We start from the raw sequence: 22246 nt of genomic DNA on the forward strand, positions 1-22246 counted from the left end.
TTTCCTTTTCTCATCTGTCCCATAGAGATATGCCTAGTTTATGCAATGAATGGGTTTTTGCAAAGGTATGTATGTGATGCATACCTTTGTAAATTGCTTTATATTTTGAAGACACATTAGAGGAATTGGCTATTTCACTTGATCTTAGCCAAAGAAACTTTTCAAGTATCTCATTTCTTAATGTCATAAGTCATGCTGATTCAAGACCATGACATCTCCCTGATGTAACTTATGAAGTTCTATTTTTTGCTTTAGAGGTTTAATTAATGTTAAAATAAAACTATACCTAATAACATTCATTTGCCTGAAAGAGTTTTTGTAGAATGCCTAAACTACCAGAAAGTAGTTTAATGTCTCAAATAAATGCCAAGTTGTTCAAATCGCACTGATCGACAACTTCGTTAGGTATAAATGTCACTATTATCCCTACTGTCCTGCATTTTTTTAGGAAGAAAACATTCACACGGTGAAGGGAATCAGAATCTACTTTTATGTCCCTAGAGTTATAAACATTTGTATCAAAATATTTACATTTATAGTATATGAAATATCAATCTATTAAAGGAGAAGCCAAATACAGTACTAGAACAACCCACCAATGTAATGCAAATTACATGAGACATAAATGTCACAGAAATAAAGTAAAAGACAAGGGAATACATGGTTCACTCCAGTCATAGTTTGACTTTTCAACATAATGCGAGTATCTCTTTTGAGTATATCTGATATGTAAGTATGCTTCTGCACATAAGACAGCCTTCTATAATCATGTGATAATTAAATCATATTTAAAAGTTCATCATTCCACAGTTCCTGCTTGCCATCTCTCTACTCCCAGCCCATGTAATCTGGTGGCCTCAATATTCCCTTAACCAGAATGAACATAGAGCAATATATTTAGTCATAGTCCTTTTACATAAATACCAGCAATCATGGCATGACAACTCCCCAGAAAGGAAAAGTGTGTAAGAAATGGAGTAAGGAGAGAGGTGGGAGAAGGAAAAGTAGGCAAGATGTCTCACATTCCCCCTGGGGTAGATCTTCTCTGGTAATAAAGGAAGTGTCTTCCCAAAATGACCCCTTTAGACAGAATCTGAGATGGCTTGAAATAGCTGCTCCAGGCCAGAGCAATGCCTGCTTCCCCAGGAATAATATACATCCTCTAAGTCCTATATAGAAATGCTCCTACGGCAACAGACAGCCCAATTGCCAACTGACTGGGAACCACAGGAGTTTTTGCTTTTTATTTTTTCTCTTAAAGAAAATATGTGTCTATCACCTATGTTTTTATTTGTCTCATGGGAATTTTCTAATTTTCCTGGGAATGCAGGCACTCTGTTATAATCATGACTGGAATCTAATATGCTTAATACTTTACAATTATATAGCACCTTTCTCCCAAGGATCTATTTGGTTTTGGTTTGTGTGTGTTTTACTAAGCTTCCAGAATTGCCCTGCCTCACTTGTAGGACAGACAGGGCCTCTGAAAGGCAATGGCTCCAGCCCATGTCAGAGAGAGAGCTACCACTGAGCCTAGGAGTTCTGATCCCCAATGCGGATAATTTTTTGTTTTTAGGAAAAACGTCCTCCAAAGTTATAATTTAGAGGGAGAGTAATAAATCATGTTACAAGGAACCATGTCCATCTCTCTCCCAATATATGCTTAAAAGAAACACTGATCGCATGAACAGGGGATCCTAAAAACAACCCTACTATAGCACTGTCACAAGACTGCCCCTTGGTCTCATTATTTGCATGGTGCTTTCACCACAGAACTGGTCATGAGTGGCTACAGAAATGCCAAAAGAGCTGCTTTGGCTTTAAGCAAGAGGCCTAGCAAAGTCCACAACAAGAGTTCTCTGTGAGGGATAGCTGCCTGAGGTCCAGTCTGGGTTCTGACCAGCCTCCAGGCCTTCCCCTGGGAAAAGTCCTCTTTCTTGGTTTAACTCACCCACCAATTTGGCCTTAGGACTCTATGTCTTTCTCCCATTTCATCACAAATACCACTGAGTTCCACAGAGTTAAATATCTGTTCTAAGGAGGGCTAATGGCTCACAGGCCAAAGCCCCCTCCTACAGGCCCTTCAGACTGGAATGTGATGTTCTGCTTTGGGCCAGAAAGGCGGGATGGCTTCCAGGCTTGGCACAGTCAACACAAAAACAAGATCTTTGCTTGCTGGAACTTGTACCGCTATTTTAACTTGATGCAATAGGTCTGAGGACCACAGTGCGAGACCCAGAGTTCAGCCTCAGGAGTGGAGCCAGAGGTGCGGCAGCTGGTGGGTCCCCAGGCAGTGTGTGTAACTAAGAACAGCTGGAGGCCAAGTCTGGTGGCTGGAGAGAGTCTCTCCAGCTGAGAGAGTAGCAGAGAGTAGCCAACTACTCCCTCCCTCGGGCAGGGGATCCATGGTAGAGAACCTTCCCAGGAATAGTTTGGATTTCCAGCCTCTCCCACCCTCCTTCCCCTCCCCACCCCCCCTTGGGTTTTCCTGCGTGGTATCTTCCACTTCCCTCCCAGATTCAATGGCTTCCTTCTCCCCACCCCCTGCCCCAGGATCCCCATGAACTCCTTTGGCCTTATTTCTTTCTCAGGACTAGGTAGAGCACGCCAATGATAAAGCTAAAGCAGAAGCAGATCCAGGTCAGGATGAAGGAGTAGCCATGGTGACTTTTGAAGTAGCTGGTCCCATAACCACCGGCGTAATGATGAGTATAGATGGACACTCCGACCATAATACACAACCCTACAAGAGGGGGGAAAAAAGGCCTCATTTTTTGTTTTTGTTTTTGTTTTTTTTTTTTCTATTAAAACCAAGAAAAAAATTGTGTAACTTTTAAAAGATTCAATTTTCCTCATAGTAAAAGGAAATTTCACTGGGAAAATAAAATCTGACTGTTTAGCCCCATAGGATAGTTCTATTGATTGGTCTTGAACCAACCTTGATGGTTGTGTTGATAAAACTAGAGGTGTTTGGGCTCCCATAGCCACACCGGTTTGTGTAGCTACAAGTGCGAAGTAAAACAAAGAACTTCACATCCACCACCCAGCTTTTCCTTCTAGACCCCAGCCTATGTAGGCGGGCTGCCCAGGCTGTGAAACGACACAGCCTTTCACCCAGTTGTGGGTCTTAGGGAAGACCACAGAAGGATGAGAACTTGAACTCCAGCCCGCACTATGGCAGTGGCTTTGTCTAAGGACACCCACCTCCCTGCCCTCAAGAGTCTCCTATACAAGGGCATGCAATGCATGTGGCCCGGCCACTTGGTCGCCCCATCCCCACCCCCCAGGAGCACTAGGTTTAAATAGGGCAGCATGTTTAAAGCACAGGACAGTACTCATTCCAAGCTCCAGCAGGGGTTCTCAAAAAGAGAACAAACAAGCAGAGGAGAAAATTGTCCAATGCAGCCTCACTGAGCTGGGTGCTCCTCTGTCCAAAGTGCCAGGAATGCCCATGGTAAGGCCGCCATACACAGGAGCCCGCCCCTAGGATACTCACAGCACACCAGCATGGTGGCCCCAGAAAGGAAGAAGCGGTTTCCCTTCTCCATGGTGAAGAGTTGGAACACAAAGACCACGAGGGAGATGACAGAGAAGATGATGGAGAGGATCATGAAGGCCTGCACTGCCTTGAGGGCATCTGTGGACACAGGAAGAGGAGAAGAAGGGTATTAGGCAAAGCGGTCCCGGGCAGGGTGCACGTTTCCCTGACCACCCGAATGTCAGTACTGAACACAGTCCCCTAAGACATACCTTCACTGGCATATGATAGCACGTTATCACAGCCACCAATGGTACAGTTTTTCCAAAGACCGACTGATCCATGTATATCATCGGAAACCACCCAGACCTGAAACCAAAAAAACAAGCAATGGTTGAAAAGCTGACCCTTTGCTTTGAAAGGAAAAGAAAAAGCAACTCAGATTTGGGTCAGGATCGAATCTTCAGCAACACCCCACACTGAGCCTCAAATAAGGCTAAGCACCCCACCTTTTTGTGGAAATGAGGTCTGACTAAAACAGAAGCCACAGAGGTCCCAAGAGAAAAGGTGGAAGATTGTGTGACTGAAGAAAAATCACACAGTTTCTCTGGGCTTCACATTCCTCCTTACTTAAGAACAACAAAAAGGAAGTGATTAAATCATAGTGGTTTAAAATTCTGAGGTTCTAAAAAGCAGAAACAGAATGAGCAATTGTTGTTAAGTATGTACCATCCATTCGCTCTCTCAAGACCGTTTTAGGGGCGCCTGGGTGGCCCAGTTGGTTAAGCGTCGGCCTTCTACTCAGGTCATGATCTAGGGGTCCTGGGATCCAGCCCCACAGGGGGCTCTCTGCTCAGCGGGGAGTCTGCTCCTCTCTCTCCTTCTGCCCCTCCCCCCTGCTCATGCTTACTCTGTCTCTCTGTCTCTCAAATAAATAAATAAAATCTTTTTAAAAAGACCGTTTCATGTAACAGCCTAAGGGGGTTAGAAAAAAAGAAGAAGGAAAAACCCGCTCAACTGAAGGCAATTAGGAAACGCGGACAACGAAGGAAACAGCAATGAGTCTTGGTGTCAAGAAGCCATTTCCATCTCGGGGTGCCTGGGTGGCTGAGTGGGTTAAAGCCTCTGCCTTCCGCTCAGGTCATGATCCCAGGGTCCTGGGATGGAGCCCTACATCAGGCTCTTTGCTCAGCAGGGAGCCTGCTTCCCCCTCACTCTCTGCCTGCCTGTCTGCCTACTTGTGATCTCTGTCTGTCAAATAAATAAAGTATTAAAAAAAGAAGAAGCCACTTCCATCTAAACGGAAGGACGTGGGGGCCCCTGAACGTAGAAGAGTGACCAACATGTATTCCCCAAGACTTGCTGTGGTGCCAATGTGCCTTCCCACCCTGCCCAACAAAAATACTTACTCTTCCGGAAGACAAGCACCCAGAACACCCGTTAGAATGAGCACTGCTGGAAGGACAGGGCCCAGGATGTGTGAACACCTGCTCTTGATTCAATAAACAACGGTATGCCAAGCCCAGTACTAGGGGCTGATAATTCAGATACTCAGCCCTCTGGGAACCACTGATGCAGTGTGAAGTCACTGACCAGGCTTGTTACCCTGAGAGCCCAGGGGCCCCGAATGGCTGACCTGCAGTCTGGAGGAGGGCTCACGGGCACCCTTGCTCGTGCCGACCACACCCACCAACTGCAGCAAAACTCTTTTATTTGAACTTCAAAACCCATTTGTCCTGTAACTGAAACAGGGACCCAAACAGATTCTGGAGCCACCGTTTGCCGCCCTATGATGGGTGGCCTTGATTTTTGCGGGCCAGGATTGGTCTTGCTTGTCTCTTTCCGAGAAAAGCACAATAAAAGCTACTCTGATGCTACAAACGGCCGCTAGAGGTCAGAGTAGCCCAAGCTTCAGAGAAAAACATTTTTGCATTGTTTTGCTAGAGTGAGTGAATTCCGTGCAACCAGGTTAATCTGGCACAGTTCCACCTTCACACGCTCCTGTCGGCTCAGAATTCGAGCGTGTCCATCTGGCAACCAAAGCTTCTCCTCGTCCCTCTCCCCTCCATCCTTCTAATCAGGGTTCCCAGAAGGAAAGGAAGCTCTGCTCTCGCCCCGGGGGAGGGTGGTGGGGTGGTGCCTCTCCCTCTCACCGAGGCATCCTGGCTAGCACCCCTGCTTGGAATGCACCCCTCTGCTCCTTCCGCGATTCATCCTCCGCCAAGAAACCCGCCCATCTACCCATCCCCCTCAGCTCCACCTCGGAGAAGGTTCTGCCAGAGACTGAAGAAGCCTCATTGTCTTCTCCAGCCCCTTGCCACCTCCAGCCCTGGCGGGATCCCTTTGGTAGACACCGGCTTTTCTCCTCCTGCTACTTCATTGTTTGAAGTGCCAGTGGGTGTTGGGGTTCTTTTTTTGGTTTTTTGGGTTTTGGGGTGTTTTTCCGGGGTTCTTTTTTTGGTTTTTTGGGTTTTGGGGTGTTTTTCCCCCCACGACTAGACAACTGCATATTCCCGAGGGGCAGGGATTGTGGCTCAAACTTCTTTTGTAGTAACTTATGTAAATATTCAGATAACTTCTGGGTGAATGAATGAACAAAAGAACGTATTACTCACGTTGGCAATGGTGCTGACAAATAACATGATGCAAGTGGCGATGTGGACCACAAAGATACTAGCCAGTAATACCAACATCTTGGCTTCTTGATGCCTCGAAGAGCAACCAGAGTTCTGAAAAGAAAAAAGATGGGGGGGGGGGCGAGGTTACTGTTAGATTCAATCACAACATTCAGCGTTCCCACATGTGTGGACTCTCTGCTAAAATCAGGAGGAGCTGCAATAAAAACCATCACAATTTCATTATAAATTCCCGAAAACATGTTGTTAACCTAGTTTCCTAAATGCCTATTCATCGATTTACATATACCTAAATATAAACATAATTCTGCTTCTCAAATATCTATATACTCACCTCTCTAATAAAGCCCGTTTCGGGGGGGGGGGGGACTTTATCACCGTCAATGTTTTATTTTGTTTGTGTTTTAAGAACCAAAATAAGACTTTAATTTTTTTTTAAAGGCCTTTTCACAGCTATCATTTCCAAGTCTCTGTGCAACGATGTCATATAAATTTCCGTTTTCCACTAGGGAAGTGTCCATGGCTCTGTCAAACTGTTCGCCCAGAGATATTAATAGAAGTGGATCCCTTCTGCCCAACAGCAGCTTTTACTCGATGCCCATAGACTGAATAGGCTACTAATTTGCTCCTGGGTGAGATACAAAATGTAAAAGCCATAACTTCTGTTATAATGCTGCTTGGCAGTCAATAATTATAACAACCTAATTACAGTGTAATGGTCTGATCACCTACTGACTGAATATTTCAGGTTTTTATTGTTGTACCTGAGCCTTTGGGCTGTGTCTGCCTCATAGTATGGACTCTGCTATTATTGGTCTAGGGCATAATGCCGTATTTCCTTTGATGCAGTATGTTGGTTCTGGGGCTTTAGAAGTATGCAGACGGAAACATCACTAAATGAGCCTTCTATTTGTGCATGACATTGACACACCATTCAACCCTGCAGGACGCGGTGGAGAAGATAGGCAAATGCACAAATCACATGGTGGGAGGATTGGGAACGAATACAGATTAAAAATGGGCTTAGGTAAACCACACTGTTCAGCTATCATCTCAGCAGAGAAGAAGGGAGCCCACTGATCATAAAAGAAATCATAAAAAAGAGAGTTCACGGATCATAAAGAAAGTGTGAAGGATGCACATGGAAGTGGGTATTCTGATTTATGTAGCTGCAGAGGGAGGACTCCATTCTCGTGCTCAAGATGCAATGCAGTCTCAAAGGACTTCAAAAGGAAAGAGCTGGAGGTTATTCACACCAGGGTGGATGTGTGGATGTCCCCCCACCTAGGGAGGAGATGGCTGGGCACATCCTGCAATTGTCCCCCTTTTCTCTCACACTCAACCTAATTTAATTGAAGCTTTGAGCCTGCTCGAGCTACTTTCCTATTGTCCTGGGTACTTAGTGGCCAGCACTGATGCAATGGTCTCAACACTTCAAGTGCCTTTTATCTCCTCTTACTTTCCACATCAGGTACTCAAAATCTAGAATGTTCATTAAAAAAAAAAAAAAAAAAATCTAGTGGCACCTGGGTGGCTCAAAGGGTTAAGCCTCTGCCTTCGGCTCAGGTCATGATCTCGGGGGTCCTCAGATCAAGCACCGCATCAGGCTCTCTGCTCAGCGGAGAGACTGTTTTCCCTCCCCTTCTGCTGCCTCTCTGCCTGCTTGTGATCTGTTAAATAAATAAATAAAATCTTCAAAAAAATATCTAGAATGTTCTAATGTACACAAAGGGGCCTTGCTCTTTACAGGTCAGGAATGACGGGCACACTGCGGCTTCCACCGTGCATTCCAACCCCTGCCTCCTTTCCCAGTCCCAGCGTTTCCCTCCAACCCAGGCTGCTTTGTAGGGATTTGTCCAACTTCACTGTGAATGACAAAAATCATGGAGTTTATCCTGCCGCCTCAGAGAGAGCTTGGAGATTTCATGCCTGCTGTGAATAATCTCCCCACACATTCAAATTCATTTTTGTTTTCCGAGGGTTCACGCATACCTCCACGATTTTCTGCTTGACTTTAATGCACTGGGAAAAAGAGGTTTATGAATTGAACAGGTTGAGTTAGAATCACCTAGTCATGTCCTTCTGTTCTCCGTGTCCTCCTATATAAAATGGGGGCCATAATGCCCATCACATAGGAAAATAAGAGGGTTATGAACCCTGTTTATGAAACTAGCAATGTCCACCACATGGCAGATACTAATGGGGCTGCTTTGGCTGCTGCTTTATCAGCATTACTATTAGTAACCCGTGAAACTGAGAGTAGCTGTTACCAACATAGCACGTCAGTTAGTCACCGGGCTACCCCATGTTAAGTACAAGTAATGGGATATCTGCTGTGTTCTTCACCGGGCAGTGTATATAAACCATTTTGCCGTTATGCCTAATCCTTGCCCTGTGACTGGGGAGACTTCTAAGAACACACCCTCGGGAATGAGAAGGAGAAAGCTCACTCTTTTCATCCCTGTCCTGGCTGTCTTCCCGACACCCCCAGCATTCACACCATCACTAGATCCTGATCCTGCCCTTCCTGGGGAAAGGAAGAGGCTGACTGTAGGGAGTTACAAATATTGCATAACAAGTCTTATGTTTAATCCAACTTGGGCTCTATAAATGTCGTTTTTATTCCTTTGGCTTCTAACTGACAAACATCCTCCTAACAGAGGGAAGTGATTGAGGGGCCCAGAATAGAATACAATACGCAAAGTGAGGCCTTTTAAATGAGGTGGGGAAAATGCTGTGAGTTCCCTCCCTTACCTGCTGCTGGGAATTCAGCAGCACTTTCTGTCTCCTTGGGTTGCTATGTAACCCTGCAGAGGAAGTCTCACATTGCTTTGGTCTCTGCTCATCCTCTCCGTTTCGATGACTGGATCATTATTGCCTTCCACACACCATCTTCCTACTGGACCTCACTTTGGGCCATCCACTGCACCCCCTGCCTCTGGATCTCACTCCTGACCTAAAGGGTAATGGCCTTAGGAATGAGAGGTTCTATAGTGCCCTGCTGTGTAGTGTCCCCTGTTTGTCAGGGCCTGGCGCTTCCCCATGTGTATTGCGTGTGCTCTGCTATTACGTCCTGGCCACTTATCCTTCCGACCGGTTGTCTGCAGAGGCTCTCTTTGCCTGACATGAGCAGTGTTTGGTCCCTGGCCTGAACATGGTGCATTTTAACTAGGTGTGCTCTGGTCTGCTTATGAAATGAGACCCACTGCCACTGCCGCAGGAACCAAGGCGAGATCTCACTCCTGATCTAAGCCAAAGCCCCACTGGATCATTATTCCCCTGTCTGGGGCAGGCTGGAGGAATGGGTGAGGTTATAAAGCAAAGAAGTGACTCTCTTTCATCTCAGATTCCTGTGATTGGGACACGTCTGTCCACCAAGGAAAGGAGCAGAATGTCTTAGATTAGCTGGCGCTCTTAGTGTACAGAACGCGTAATTCCCTCTGCCTTTGGCCGAAGCATCCCACTAGAAGTAGGGGCTGTTTAACTGGAGTTAGCTCATAATCCATCTACTTTCTCCATCTTTTCACTGCCCTTCATTTGCCAGGTTCCATTAGTGTCACCTACTGTCAGCTTAGACGGGCTTTTATTGTTTTCAGTGGGCCCCCAACACATCTGAAAACAGAACAAACTATTCTCTTCCATTTCTGACCTGGATTATCCTCCATTACCCAGTCCCTATGCTAGAGAGCCCCCCAGCAGAGAAACCCTCAGCCAAATGTAGGGTAGAAGGGCAGATCTTGATATCCTTATAGACAACCATGAGAGCTACCCAGTGCGTGAATGTCTGGAGATCTACCCAATAGCAGAGCATAATGGGAATAATAACAGAAGGTCTCGGGCTCTTGAAACTTCCACCCACCCACTACTTGCAGTGTAGCTTGCAGGGGGACTGATTCCTTACCCTGGTGTGTATCTTGTGTCATAAAAAAGCACTGAAAAGAGACCATTTCTGAATATCCATATCATTGGAGGTATTGGCTGCTACAACTTTCTTTCTTGGCAATTTGTTTCACTAAAACAGTAAGTGGCTTCTTCCTCACATCTCTCTAAAATGTTCTGGAGAGCACCCTCCGTGGAAAGCAAATCCTTAGTCCCAGCTGGGCAGCTCACACCAGAGAGTACAAAATAACAGCATTGCAATCTTGGACAATTAGGTGCCATGCCTGCCCCTCAGAGCATTTGGTGCACTGGGCGGTCCCAAAGTTTGTTAGCTGGTTGCTGGGAACTTGGGAACTCCCATAACATTACATATGGTACCTTAACTCTCAGACCCAAGCCCACAGAGCTAGGCCAATCACAGTGTTCTCGAAGGATAGGACATCCACTGACTGTTCTATGTGAGGTGCCGGGAACACATTTCTCCACCATCACTGTAAGCAGAGTAGGACATCTGGGGATTGGGGTACTCAGGGCTATCAAGGCATTGAGTGCAAAGCTGAGAAAAGTATGGGAAGCATGAATGTTGACTCTAGAGAGAAGTTGAGTGTTAAGAGAAAAGGAAGTAAGAGATTTAGAGCCACACATCAGCTCTCTAATATCCCTTTTCTGTTGTTCTTTCTTCCAAATGGGCAGGCCAGCCAGCTTCCTTCCACCACCACCATCTTTTTCTGTTGACCATCCTTCCCCTTTTCTTCTCCACTGCCCAGCCCACAGAGGAGCTGCAGTCTCTTTAAGCTCCTAGTCCCGATGCAAACCTCACAACCACTAACTATTCTAGATTTGGATTAAGCTCTTTGCTAAAAGAAAATTATTACAGTTAGTGGAAATGACCTTGAGAATTACAAGTGCTGATGATTGGAGGAATAAATGACTAATTAATGTGGGGTGGGGGTCGGAGAAATTACTGTCCTCTCTAGTTGTCTCCATTTACTTAAATCTTTCTTGGTTTCTTGCCTTCCTCTTACGCCTTCCTTCTCCCCTAAAATATGAAAGAATCAAAGGAACATAGCTCTGAGACTACTTTGCATTGCCTCTTTGCCTTTGCTTTTAGGGTGCTCTAGCCACAAGAAATCAATCAGGCCCCTGTGAACACCTTTTCTTTTCTGATGAGTACCTAATACTGCAGAGACTTTGAGGATAATTGACTTCTGAAGATGCAGTAGGGGAGTTTAGATATTCGTAATTTGGATCCATGGTTATTAAGCTAGGGTCAGATAACTTCCTCCTGCTATGGAGTATGCGTATTTATTCAACCCCTGGCCTCAGAGTCTGGGGGAAACAGTTCTTTAAGGGTGGTCTAAGTCACAGTAATTGGGAACAATACAACAGAACAGAACAATCAAAAGCCCCTCTTCTCCAGCAAAGGAAATGGTGGAAATCCTGGGCTTGACTCACTGAAGAACTAGCCTGAACCTGGGCGTGTAACATAATCAGAAACGGGGGTGGAGGGTGGGGAGGGCAGGGGCTGCCTGAGCAGAGGGGAGTCTCGCAGAGCTCAAATGTCCATGAATCATTTGCGAGTGGGTGAGATTCTCCCAGACAAAGGCACAGTGGAGGCATCTTCTACCAGATGGTGCAAGAACGCTTTCTGAGAGCATGTGAATCGGCTGGCTAGCTAGAAGATGGTTTAGTCATTTTCCTGACCGCCTTGGATAACCCCGTCTTCTCTGGGGAGAAGACAGTACTAATGGTCAGCTGCCAAACCCCCCATCTCTCCTTCCTCTCATCCCAGTTTTATTGCCCAAAGCAAGTCAGGTCATGAGATCTTCCTCCAGTATCTACCCCGCATCTATTCCTTACTTCCTGCTCATCCTAGCCTGGACCACAGCGTCAGGCCCTGGCATGATCCTCCTTCCGAGCTCCTCCCTCTCCGACATATCCCCCGCACCACTGCATTATCTGACCTTATTACTCCTCTGCTCAAAATCCTCCAAACACCTCACCACCCCTCCCACTCATCACTGAGAAAGAGGCTCCAAACACCTTACTCTGGCCCTGGAAATCCTGAGAATATGGTCTCCAAAGAAAAAGCCCTGTTTTTAAAATGCCCTTCTTCCGGGAACTACCTATGGAACGTTTTTCAAAAAAGCTCAAATCCTGCCTCCTCTAGGAAGCCTTCCTAACCTACACAGTTCAGAAGTACTCATTTTCCCCACCACGCTCTAGTCCTTACATAGCCTTTTATTAAAATCCCTAGTGGCAGCCTGTCTGGTAACAGAATTACTTACAGAATTATTTGGCTCCCCATCTCCTAAAGCTCTACTTTTCTGAAGGAAGAGTCTTATCTCTGACAGGTACCAAGTAAACTTCCATTCAGTGAGCAAATAAATGTTACTAGGAAGGCAATTTTTTTTTTCTTACATACATGAACTTTAGTCCTTTCTAATTTTTAGAAGTTACTTATACACTACTATAGCTATGTATTGAGCATCTTATCACATGTAAACTCTGTGTTACATATTGCTATATAAATATCTTTGTAAACATATGAATATTTCCTGAGTAACTCTGACATTTGAATATGCAAGGGTATATATGTGTTTGCTGCCTTTTATTTAAGAGGAAATAAGTAGATACAAAGAAAATATCTTACATTTCTAAACACTAACTTGTCCACAGGTTTAACTTTTCTCTTTAAGTTATAGAATCTCTGGACTGAGAAGAGGGGCCTTAAAATTCCTCCCTAATATATGAACCTCAACTACAAACCTACATCACAGAACTATCTGAGCCATGCTTAAACTCCTCCTGTGACAGGGAGCTCACTACTTGCCAAGACGCTCCCATTAGGAAGTCCTTCTGACAACACATCAGAATCTGCTCTTGGCAACTATGACCCCTGATCTTAGTTCTACCCTTTATCTAAAGCGGCCTCTTCAGACCTCTTCTAGAACGGCTACCTTTGCAGCAGAGCTCTCAGGCTACCAGAGAACTAGCCAGAGGACACCATCTAAGATCCCCAAAACTCAATCACGTCATAACACAGTCTTCATTTTATTCAACTGTAAACACGATTCTGTCTTTTCATTGATTTATGTTTTCCCAGTTAGGAAATCTCCATCTCTATCTGGAAACTGCAAACCTTGAAGAAAGCTGCCTCACGCCATCTGACCAACGACAGACGTGGTGTTTCCTGCAAGGCACAGAGAAGATGAAAGACAAAGCTGCCCCTGGTCAGATGATCTCCGGGAGTCAGCCCCCACCTCTGTGTCATCTCCCCATCCGGATGCCCAGTGGCTGCCACTTCTCCTTTCTACCCTCTATGCACCAGTATCATTCTGCTTTGGTCGGTTTGTTTTGATGTGTTTGTGTCCCATGGAGGATGATTTGGGTTGGCAAAGTGGACGTCCATTTAACACAAAAGCAGAAAAGGAAACACTCTCTTTTGGGAGCAGTCAGAGAGGATGTATCCGGAGGAGGAAAAGGCTGGGATGAAAAGCAGGTTGAGTGGATGAGACCTTGGATGAGCTCTTCTGGCCATTGTTATTGTTGTTTTATGTCAGGCGTACTTTCCATTCTAAATATTGTTTTTACGTAGGGGTGGGAGAGGGGAATGTTAATTTCTCCGTGGGAACCATGGGGAGAGAAAGGATCCCAAAGGACCGTTTCCTCTGCCTCTGGATATCTGATGTTTGGTGTGGAAGGAAAGAATTTCAGGTTGTCCCTCAATATACCCACGTTATTCTGGGGCCTGATGTTTTCATGTGCAAGGCAGGTTGTATGACCAGGAGAAACATCAGGAATCGATCCACAAAAGTAACTACATGCTCCAGAGAAAACAACTATGTTTTCATGGTCTTGGGGGGAAAGGGAGTTCCATTTCCCAAATGTGGTCTGGCCATAATAAGTGAGGGTTCTTCTAGAAAGAGTAGGGTGTGTCTGACACTGGTGTAAAGGGGCACAGACTCTTGCATAGTTAGGGATGAAGAACCGGGGGATCGGGTGGGGTAGCAAGCATGCTATTAACAAAATAAAAAATTTTTTTAAAAAAGGGAAGGAAGGAAGGGAGGATAGTAGGAGGGAGGGAGGAAGGGGGGAGAACGAATAGAAAAGAGAAGAGAAGAGAAGAAAAGAAAAAAGAGAAGAGGGAGGAAGGGAGGGACAGGAGCACCTATTAGACAAAGTCTCAAACAAACTTTGCCTCTGAGGAACTGCTGACCCCGGGAAAACCCCTCTCCCTCCAGCTGGTGGCTTCTACAGAGATAGGTATACAGTGGTAGAGCATGGGTTCCGGGTTCAAATCCTGATGACACAACTTTTTTTTTTTTTTTTTTTAAGTTTCAGTGTCGTTGAGGTATACTGGACATATTAAAATTGCCAGATACTTAACGTGTACACGGAGGTGATTTGTTGATTGACTACGACACTTCTTAATTGGGATCTATAGACCTCAGAGGGCTCGTGTGAGGACTCGTGCCTGACGCAAAGGCTATATAGGGTTGTCGGTTTTCTTTGTGGTACTTGATGTCCAATGAGGCTCGGGCGGCAGAGTGGGGCTGTAAGCTTCTCTGGCCGAATCTGAGGACCAGCGACTGCCGAGGGCAAAGAGGAGCATGAATCTTGTTTTCGCAAACGCTCCTAAAGAGAGTAACCCTTCTTTTCTCTCTCTCTCTCTCTCTCTCTCTCTCTCTCTCTCTCATTTCCCCTTGTCCTCCTTCCCGTCCAAGGAGGGGGTGGATCTGGCAACATTTGCAAAGGCTCGGGCCAGCCCGGGGCGCGTTGCCGGGGCGGGCCCACGCCCCCAGACCGCAGCTGGCCGGGCCCCTGGGCGATGTCCCCCGGTGCGGACAGAAGCTGCAGCTGTCTCTGCTTCTGACAAAAGAGGAGTGTTTTGGCGACCAGAACGTCTTCAAGGGCGGGGTTGCCCGGACGGTAACTCGGTAACTCGGGTTTGGGACGAAAATCAAGGTGTGGCCCGGCCCCGCGGCGCTGGGGCGGGTCGCCAGTAGGTGGCGGCAACACGCCGTCCCCGGCCCAGCCCGCCGAGCCCGCAGAGCCGCGAGCAACGCCGCCTGCCCCGGAGGTCTTTTTTTGGTTGGGGGTGGGGGGCCGCTGGGTTCCTTAGGGGTCGAGACGCATCGAGGTGCTTTACCCCGATCCCTGAACAAAGGCAGAAATGCACTTTCCCCAGAGCTCCCAGATTCTGGCTCTGGTTCCCCAGAGCCAGAATCCGAACAGAAGCCCACCCTCTCCCCTTCCAGCATCTTCTCTCTCCCGGATTCGTCGCAGGGTTCGGCAAACGTTCTAGAACTTCTCCCAGAGCTCCTCTTCGCTCTGTTCCTTCCCCCCACCCTCCCAACCCTCCACCCCCGCTCCTAGTTAATCAGAGGGTCAGCAGGGCCCCTCCAAACGGTGCGGACGGGGGCTCCTGCTTCCTGTCCTACCGAGGAGGCGGCCCACCAGCAGAGTCAGCTCTGCGAGGCCCCCCGGAACGCCCACACCAGAACCCCGCGCTGCGAGCCCTGAGACAGGCTTCCAACATTCCATCCTGGTCCCCGCCCCGCGGCGCCCCGGGTCCCTTCCCCACCAAAGCCACATCCGGCAAAGGGAAGCGGGAACACACCCACCAGCCCAACTCACGGTTTCTGGGGTTGAAAAACCTCTCCAGTGTCCCAGCCCCAGCCCTCTAGGGAAGGGTCTTTGATTATTTGAATGAAGCCAAAGGACCAAGGACCTCATTTTGCTCTTCTATCTGATCTGACCCTTCTGAAAAGAGGGAAAACGTCAGGGGTGATCACTGCCCTGTTGGTATAAAATACTTAGTGGAAATTCAAATGACACCAAGCCTGTATTGACCCATATTTGTTGCTTGACAGCACACCCCCCCCACCTTTGAGGGGATAAATAACAGAATATTTGGCCCTAAGGACTGTTCTGAAACAGTTGGGGTGGGTGGTCCCCAGACAAGAAGGGAAGGAAATAAGGGGCACCTAGGTGGTTAAGTTAAGTTTCCGCCTCTTGATCTCAGCTCAGGTCTTGATCTCAGGGTCCTGAGTTCAAGCCCCATGCGGGGCTCCACCCTGGGCATGAAAGAAAAGGAGGAAGCAAATAGGAATGGAATCCTCCTCACACTTCTCCCTTGCTCTTTGGCCTTTTTCCCTGTCTTTCTCTTTCCACTTCACTCTTTCTCCCTCTTTCTAAAAGCTTTCCTGTGGCGCCTTTCCTCTCCCTCAACACGGAGGCCTAAGGAAATGCGGGTCTTGCACTTGCTCCCTCCTCACCTCGCCTCCCATGCTTACCTCCACACCTTCACAGCCGCACCCTCCCGCTGAGCTGCAGGATCCCAGATCAGAGGGTGGAGTCCCTCTCCCAAGACCAGCTCTGTTTCTCCCTGAACCTGGTTTGGTTACCGGTTAATCTCTTGCTCTGGTCAGTGTCTTAACAGGGTTACAGAGATGTTTCATTACTCAAACCTCTTCTCTGTCTTCCCAAGCTGGGTGAATGCTCATTGCTATCTGATGATAAGGCCTAAGGATTCTCAGAGTGGGTAAGCAGATGAGGCTGCCCAGACCCTCAATCTTCCCTAAAATGCCCTTCAATGCAACACGATGCCTCGTTTAACTTTTCTACCAATTTTTATGGATTACACCATTAGCACGAGCCTAGGGATTTCCAAAACAGGACTATAACATCTTAGAACGCTAGAATTTCAGAGCCACAAGGGGCCTTGGAGACCACCAAGTTCACTTCCCTCAGTCAAGAAGACAGGTAACTTGCCCATAGTTCTAGGGCAGAGTTGGTCTGAGACCCAACCCTCTAGCTCCCTGTTCAGTTACTCCACATCAGCCCTAAGATTCTTGCCCCCACTTTCAACCACTGTGCCTGCATTTTCAATTTTAAGGACCACATTTGAACCTCATTTGAAGGACCTCATTTGAACCTCAGAGAATTCATAAACGGACTCCAGAACTACAAAAGCTGCCATATCCCTATAAAACCAAAGGCACCAAGAGCAGAGGAGTCCATTTTAGTTCCAAGGAAATGTCCATATCCAAAACAGGGAAGAAAACGCTGACCCAGAGATTTTTAAAAAGGAAGAGAGAGAACAGCAAACTTCACAAGGGCTTGTACTTTTATCTTTGTGCTTCTGTGTCAGTGGATCTCCCAGTTAAATTAAGAGAAATTATTTTTACCCAGTCAGGGCACCTGGGACTGAAGTGTTATAAGAGTGGTCGCACGACGTTTGTGTTTGGGAGGTGGGGTATGGTGAATTCAAGAAAACTAATTGGAACCCTACTTGGGCTCCCTTGATTACTAAATAGCAATTCGGGATCATCTAAGCAGAACCAGAAAGAGTATTGGAAAGGAGAATTTTTTTTTTTAAGATTTTATTTATTTATTTGTGAGAGAGTGAGAGAGCGAAAGAGTGAGCACAGGCAGGCGGAATGGCAGGCAGAGGCAGAGGGAGAAGCAGGCTTCCCCGCCAAGCAAGCAGCCCAATATGGGACTCGATCCCAAGATGCTGGAATCATGACCCAAGCCGAAGGCAGCAGCTTAACCAACTGAGCCACCCAGGTGTCCCGGAAAGGAGAAATTTATGGTCAGAAAGTTTCAGATCTACACCGGCTGAAGCTGATGAGCTCTTCCCGAGGGCTGTCATCCATCTTGCAAGCCAGCAATTAGCCCGGGGTTACAATGGATTGGCAACTTGTTCCTGTAGTTCTCGTGACAGGTGGTAGCAATGTGAAGGTGTGAGCTACAAGAACTATAAACCGAGTTATGGGATCACCGGAACAGGGCTGGGTTAGATGCCTGTGCTTCTGGTTTTGGACTCATTTAACCATGACCTCGTGGGTAGCAACTGGGTGTGTCCTTCTGAGAATGGACATCCAAGAGTCCCAAATATCTCCAAGCTTTTGTGTCAGGCATCCGGTAAGTTAAAGAAGAAACCATATTCATGTGTTTAGAAAATGAAATACCTTAGAATCCCATCATGTGGGTATAGCTGTCTAGATATATAGTTTGAAAGCTTTAAAAATGCTTCCTGTTCTTTTTGAGTCTTAGGTCATAATAACTGTGCCCATCCATCAAGTTTTACCCATGAAATATTAATTAAGGGTTCAATGTTTAGAAGATAAGGGGAACTGGGAAGAGCAACAACGAAAACGGAATAGAGAATTTCTGTGTACCGAGGACTGCAGACCTAAAAACAAAGTATAAAAGTTACAGAGAAGCCAGCTGGGCTGGATTTAAGATTTTCTAATCATTAGAGCTGTCCAGCAACATGGGGCGGCGGGTGGGGGGGGGCACGGCATGGAGGTGGGGAGCATGGAGACGCACTCTGAGGTAGGAAGCCCCCCTACTCTGGATATTTTAAGGACATGCAAAATGGCCATCTGTCCAAGGTGGTGTTAAAATAGGATTTCTGCATATGGTGGGAGAATGAATGAATTGATCTTTCAAACTGAGAATCCCTCCCAAACTCAGAATTTGGTGTACAAAATTAAAGATAGAACATATCTTTATACGAAAACATAGAATATATCTAAATATGCCTTGTGCCCTTTTCTGTGACCATTTTTCAGATCTGCTCCCCAGTCAGGCTCTGAGGAGTCTACAGAGTAGCATTTTGTTTCGTCTGAAAGCCTTCTAGGGCTCTGACTGCGCTCTCTCCATTGACCCCAGATCATCTGGCCTAAATGAAAGGACCCAGAGCCCGCCCCCGCCCCCCACCAAGCCAAGGGGCTCTGCAACCCCAGGTGGTCTTTATAGAGCCCACTCCCACGGGCACCCCCAGGTCTGGATGGCCGCCTGGAACTGGATGGGAATGGGCCTAAGGGGGTTGCCGGAGGGGAAGCAGGAAGAGTTGGGAAAGTCACAGTCTTCCTGGTCAGTGGAAGGGATGTGCCCTCCGCTCCCTCAGAGATGTGCCCTATCCTCCTGGGAGGTAGCCAGCCCCCGTTCTGGGATGTAGCTTGCTCTGGGCTGGCCCTTGATGGCCTTCTGCCAACTCCCAGGACAATTTAGTGCCCTCAAACAATGTAAAATCTGGGGGGTCCTCTGACCAGGATGCCAGACCGGATGGCCTGCCGCCCTCCAGACAGCACTCCACCCCCGCCCCATTCTTCAGTCTGTGGCAGAATCCAGTGGGCCTCTGAGGGTGGGAGGGGAAAAATAGCCCTCACATTTCAGGATTTTCAAAGACTTGCAGCTGAAATTCAGAAAAACTCCTGCCTCTAAGGAGCTCCCTCACTCTTTCTTTCTTTCTTTTTTTTTTTTTTTAAGTTTTTATTTATTTACTTGACAGAGATCACAAGTAGGCAGAGAGGCAGGCAGAGAGAGAGAGAAGAGAGCAGGCTCCCCTCTGAGCAGAGAGCCCGATGCGGGACTCGATCCCAGGACCCTGGGATCATGACCTGAGCTGAGGGCAGAGGCTTAACCCACTGAGCCACCCAGGTGCCCCTCCCTCACTCTTTCTTTTTGGAGGCAGCGGGGAAAGCGGGAATTAGAACGGCATTTTCAAAATTGTCCTCAAGCTCCAGGAAATACCATTTATCATAGTGTCTTTTCTCACTTCTAGAACTACAGTGTAATGGGAAATGCTGCACAAAAAATGCAATTCGGATGGTCTACACCCGCAGATTTCTCAGCGTTTTCTTTCTGCTGACCGCTGAAGTATTGCCTATAGTTTAAAATTGAACAAGAAGTACAAGAAGATTTGTACTAGATTCATGGAACACCATTACTACCGACTCTAATAATGGTTTCCCTTAATCCACAGCCATGTAATCTGGAAATAATAAACATTTTAAGCAAATGTGGGAGTTCCCTGCATCTTGAAAAGATTCCCTTGCACTTAGTTAATCATCCCCTCGAGGGCGGTTTTACGAGGCGTCTTGTCTGTGCAATGTACACGGGCTGATTACATTTAAATCTTCTCTTCCAACCAACGGCATTTCTGAAGGAAAAACCTAATTTCATCAGACAAGCTGAATCCTGTCATTTTCCTTGGCTTGTTTATGTAGGGAGAAAATAAAACCAGTCTCTATGTCGAAATGGGCCACACCTCAACCAAAACGTTAACCCAAAACAAAACAAAACAAAAAGCAAATAGAAATCACCCATCCTCCTTTCTCTAGATTGACTTTATGATTAGCATGAGTGTTTGCATTTGCACAACCGCATTTTGGAAGAGTGAGAAGATAAATGGTCCTAGACAATCACTGACTTCCATCAGGAAAAATCTCACCCAAAAAATCAGTTTATTATTGCTAAGATGGCATCTTTTCACTCAGCTCTAAAATTCCTAGGGTGGAAGCACAAAGCCATTCAACTTTTTTTTTTTTTTTTTTTTTAAGCAGGAACAGATGAAGTTCCCCAACCCCACCCTCTCCTCCCTGTTTCCCTCCTGCCTCTTCCCATGCTCTACATCTGGGAAGGAGAGAAGGAGCTCTGGTCTGGATTCCCCATCAGGCTGACTTGCACCAAATGAAACTCTCCCACATTTTATTTGAAACACCAGTTGAAACCCCCCTCCCCCGCCTCTGTTTTCTTTAAAAAGCCCCACCCCCTCCTCCCACCTTGAAGGGAGAAGTAAAACTGATATTTAAACAAAAGTGAATGAAAAAGCTGAAAGACCCCTTTGTCTAAGCAACAGCAAGAGTGCACTAAAAAGCACCTATCGATCCATCATCCAAAAAAGATCAGCAAACGATGGACAAGAGAGACAACTTAAACCCTGAATGCATCTGAATCAAAACGGCCAACCTGGAAAACATCTGGCAAGTCCTTTCAAAGGTATGCAGTGTTTCCTCCGTGAAGAATCCCTTATCCTGGTGTGTTCCAAAGTCCTTGCTCCCTGCTCCCAAGCCAGAAACCAGTAACTGCAAAACGTAATCACGGCCCAGGCCCGCCGATTTCCCTGGGGCTCCCAACTCCCCCTGTCAAAAGGCATTTTCCCGAAACTCACAGAAAAAGTGATCTGGGTATCCACTTGTAGCCAGAAGTTTCAAGAATTCAATCCAGAGGATTACAGGAAGAAAAAGCACAAGAAAAAAATAAAAAAGCAAGACTTAGATGACAAGGTCAGGAGAAGGAGAACAGAAAAGGAAAGAGAAAGTTCGCTGAGCTTCCCAGCGGCGCTGGAAGGTATCCTACCTGAGGATTCCGGAGACAGAAGCGCCCTGAGTAGCAGGAGCTGGTGGCTACCCGGTCCGCTCTTCTGGAGGTATGTGACCGCAGTGAGGGGAGGGACCTGCTTCCCGGGGTTATAAGTTTCCAGCGCTGGTGTGCTGGGGTGTGTGATGGGCGGTTTCTTTTCACTCTGTTTTAAAGGAGTTTCTATGAATCAGTCTGACTTAAAAAAAAAAAAAAAAAAAAAAAAAGATTTGTTGGTAAGTTACGCCCTGCTAGGTTGGCAGCTGGTCAAGAGAGGCTGGGAGTGAGCCATCAATTCAAAGAAGCCTGTTTAGGCTCTCTCTGACTCACACATACAGACCACAGTGGAAAAAGGAGTGACATTGCTTCAAATGAGTAATAGAAGTCACACAAATAGATCTGTTTACCGAAGCCCATTCCTCCTCATCGAAAAAGAGACTTGGTTACCATGGGCAAAGCCAAAACACAAGTTCTCTGTCAGAAGGTTCATCTGGGGAGGGGGACACAAAGGGACACGGCCCTGCCCCCTGAAATCCTAGCTAATCATCCAAGGAGATCCCCATCTGTCCTCCCCCACCTAAGGCATCCGTGGCTGCCCACTGTCATGAATGAGCAGATTGATTTTTTTCTTTGCTTCCCTGCCTTACCCCTGTGCACTCTCCTATGGGCAGCCGTGACTTGAGACCTGGGAAACAGGAGAGCACACACAGAGAGCTCTTGTAACCCAGCCTCTGACTGATGGAGCGCAGGCTAAAGCGCAGGCTGGCCTTTAATTATACTCTGATTGAATGCCCCTGTGGACTCCTCACATTCGGGAGCTAGTCCCCTGCTGAAGGACTTTGCTCTCTGATCTCCATATAATAATCATCTGGACCTTGCTCCATAGTTGAGCTTCACCAGAAGGGGCCCTGGAAGTCACCTAACCCCACAGCCCCGGCAGCAGTCCCTGAAAATGAGAGCTCAGATGCTGGAGGTCAAGCCCGCTCTCCATTTACTTGGCTATGTGGCTGTGGACAAACGGACCTCCCTAGGCCAGTCGTCTTGTGCATCCAATGGGGGCAGAAGGTACCCATCTTATAGAGCTGTGGTTAGAAAT

General features: G+C 46.9%; 1 protein-coding gene across 2 annotated transcripts; it reads right to left on the minus strand.

Annotated features, from left to right (window-relative positions):
* Positions 1–467: 467 nt before the first annotated feature.
* Positions 468–21329, minus strand: EMP1 (epithelial membrane protein 1). Of its 2 annotated transcripts, XM_045072847.1 has the most exons (6): positions 21151–21329; positions 20963–20985; positions 6094–6207; positions 3751–3847; positions 3497–3637; positions 468–2743 (listed from the first exon to the last, which is right to left on the minus strand). In XM_045072847.1, exons 3-6 carry the CDS (start codon positions 6169–6171, stop codon positions 2577–2579), a joined length of 483 nt encoding a protein of 160 aa, XP_044928782.1. In that variant the 5' UTR covers positions 6172–6207; positions 20963–20985; positions 21151–21329; the 3' UTR covers positions 468–2576. The 2 variants fall into 2 exon arrangements, with proteins under 2 accessions (XP_044928782.1, XP_004755856.1); XM_004755799.3 differs by lacking the exon at positions 20963–20985 and having other exon boundaries at positions 21151–21328.
* Positions 21330–22246: the final 917 nt, after the last annotated feature.

Source organism: Mustela putorius, unplaced genomic scaffold (assembly GCF_011764305.1).
Source record: "Mustela putorius furo isolate JIRA1106 unplaced genomic scaffold, ASM1176430v1.1 tig00537227_pilon_pilon_pilon, whole genome shotgun sequence".
Lineage (NCBI taxonomy): Eukaryota > Metazoa > Chordata > Mammalia > Carnivora > Mustelidae > Mustela > Mustela putorius.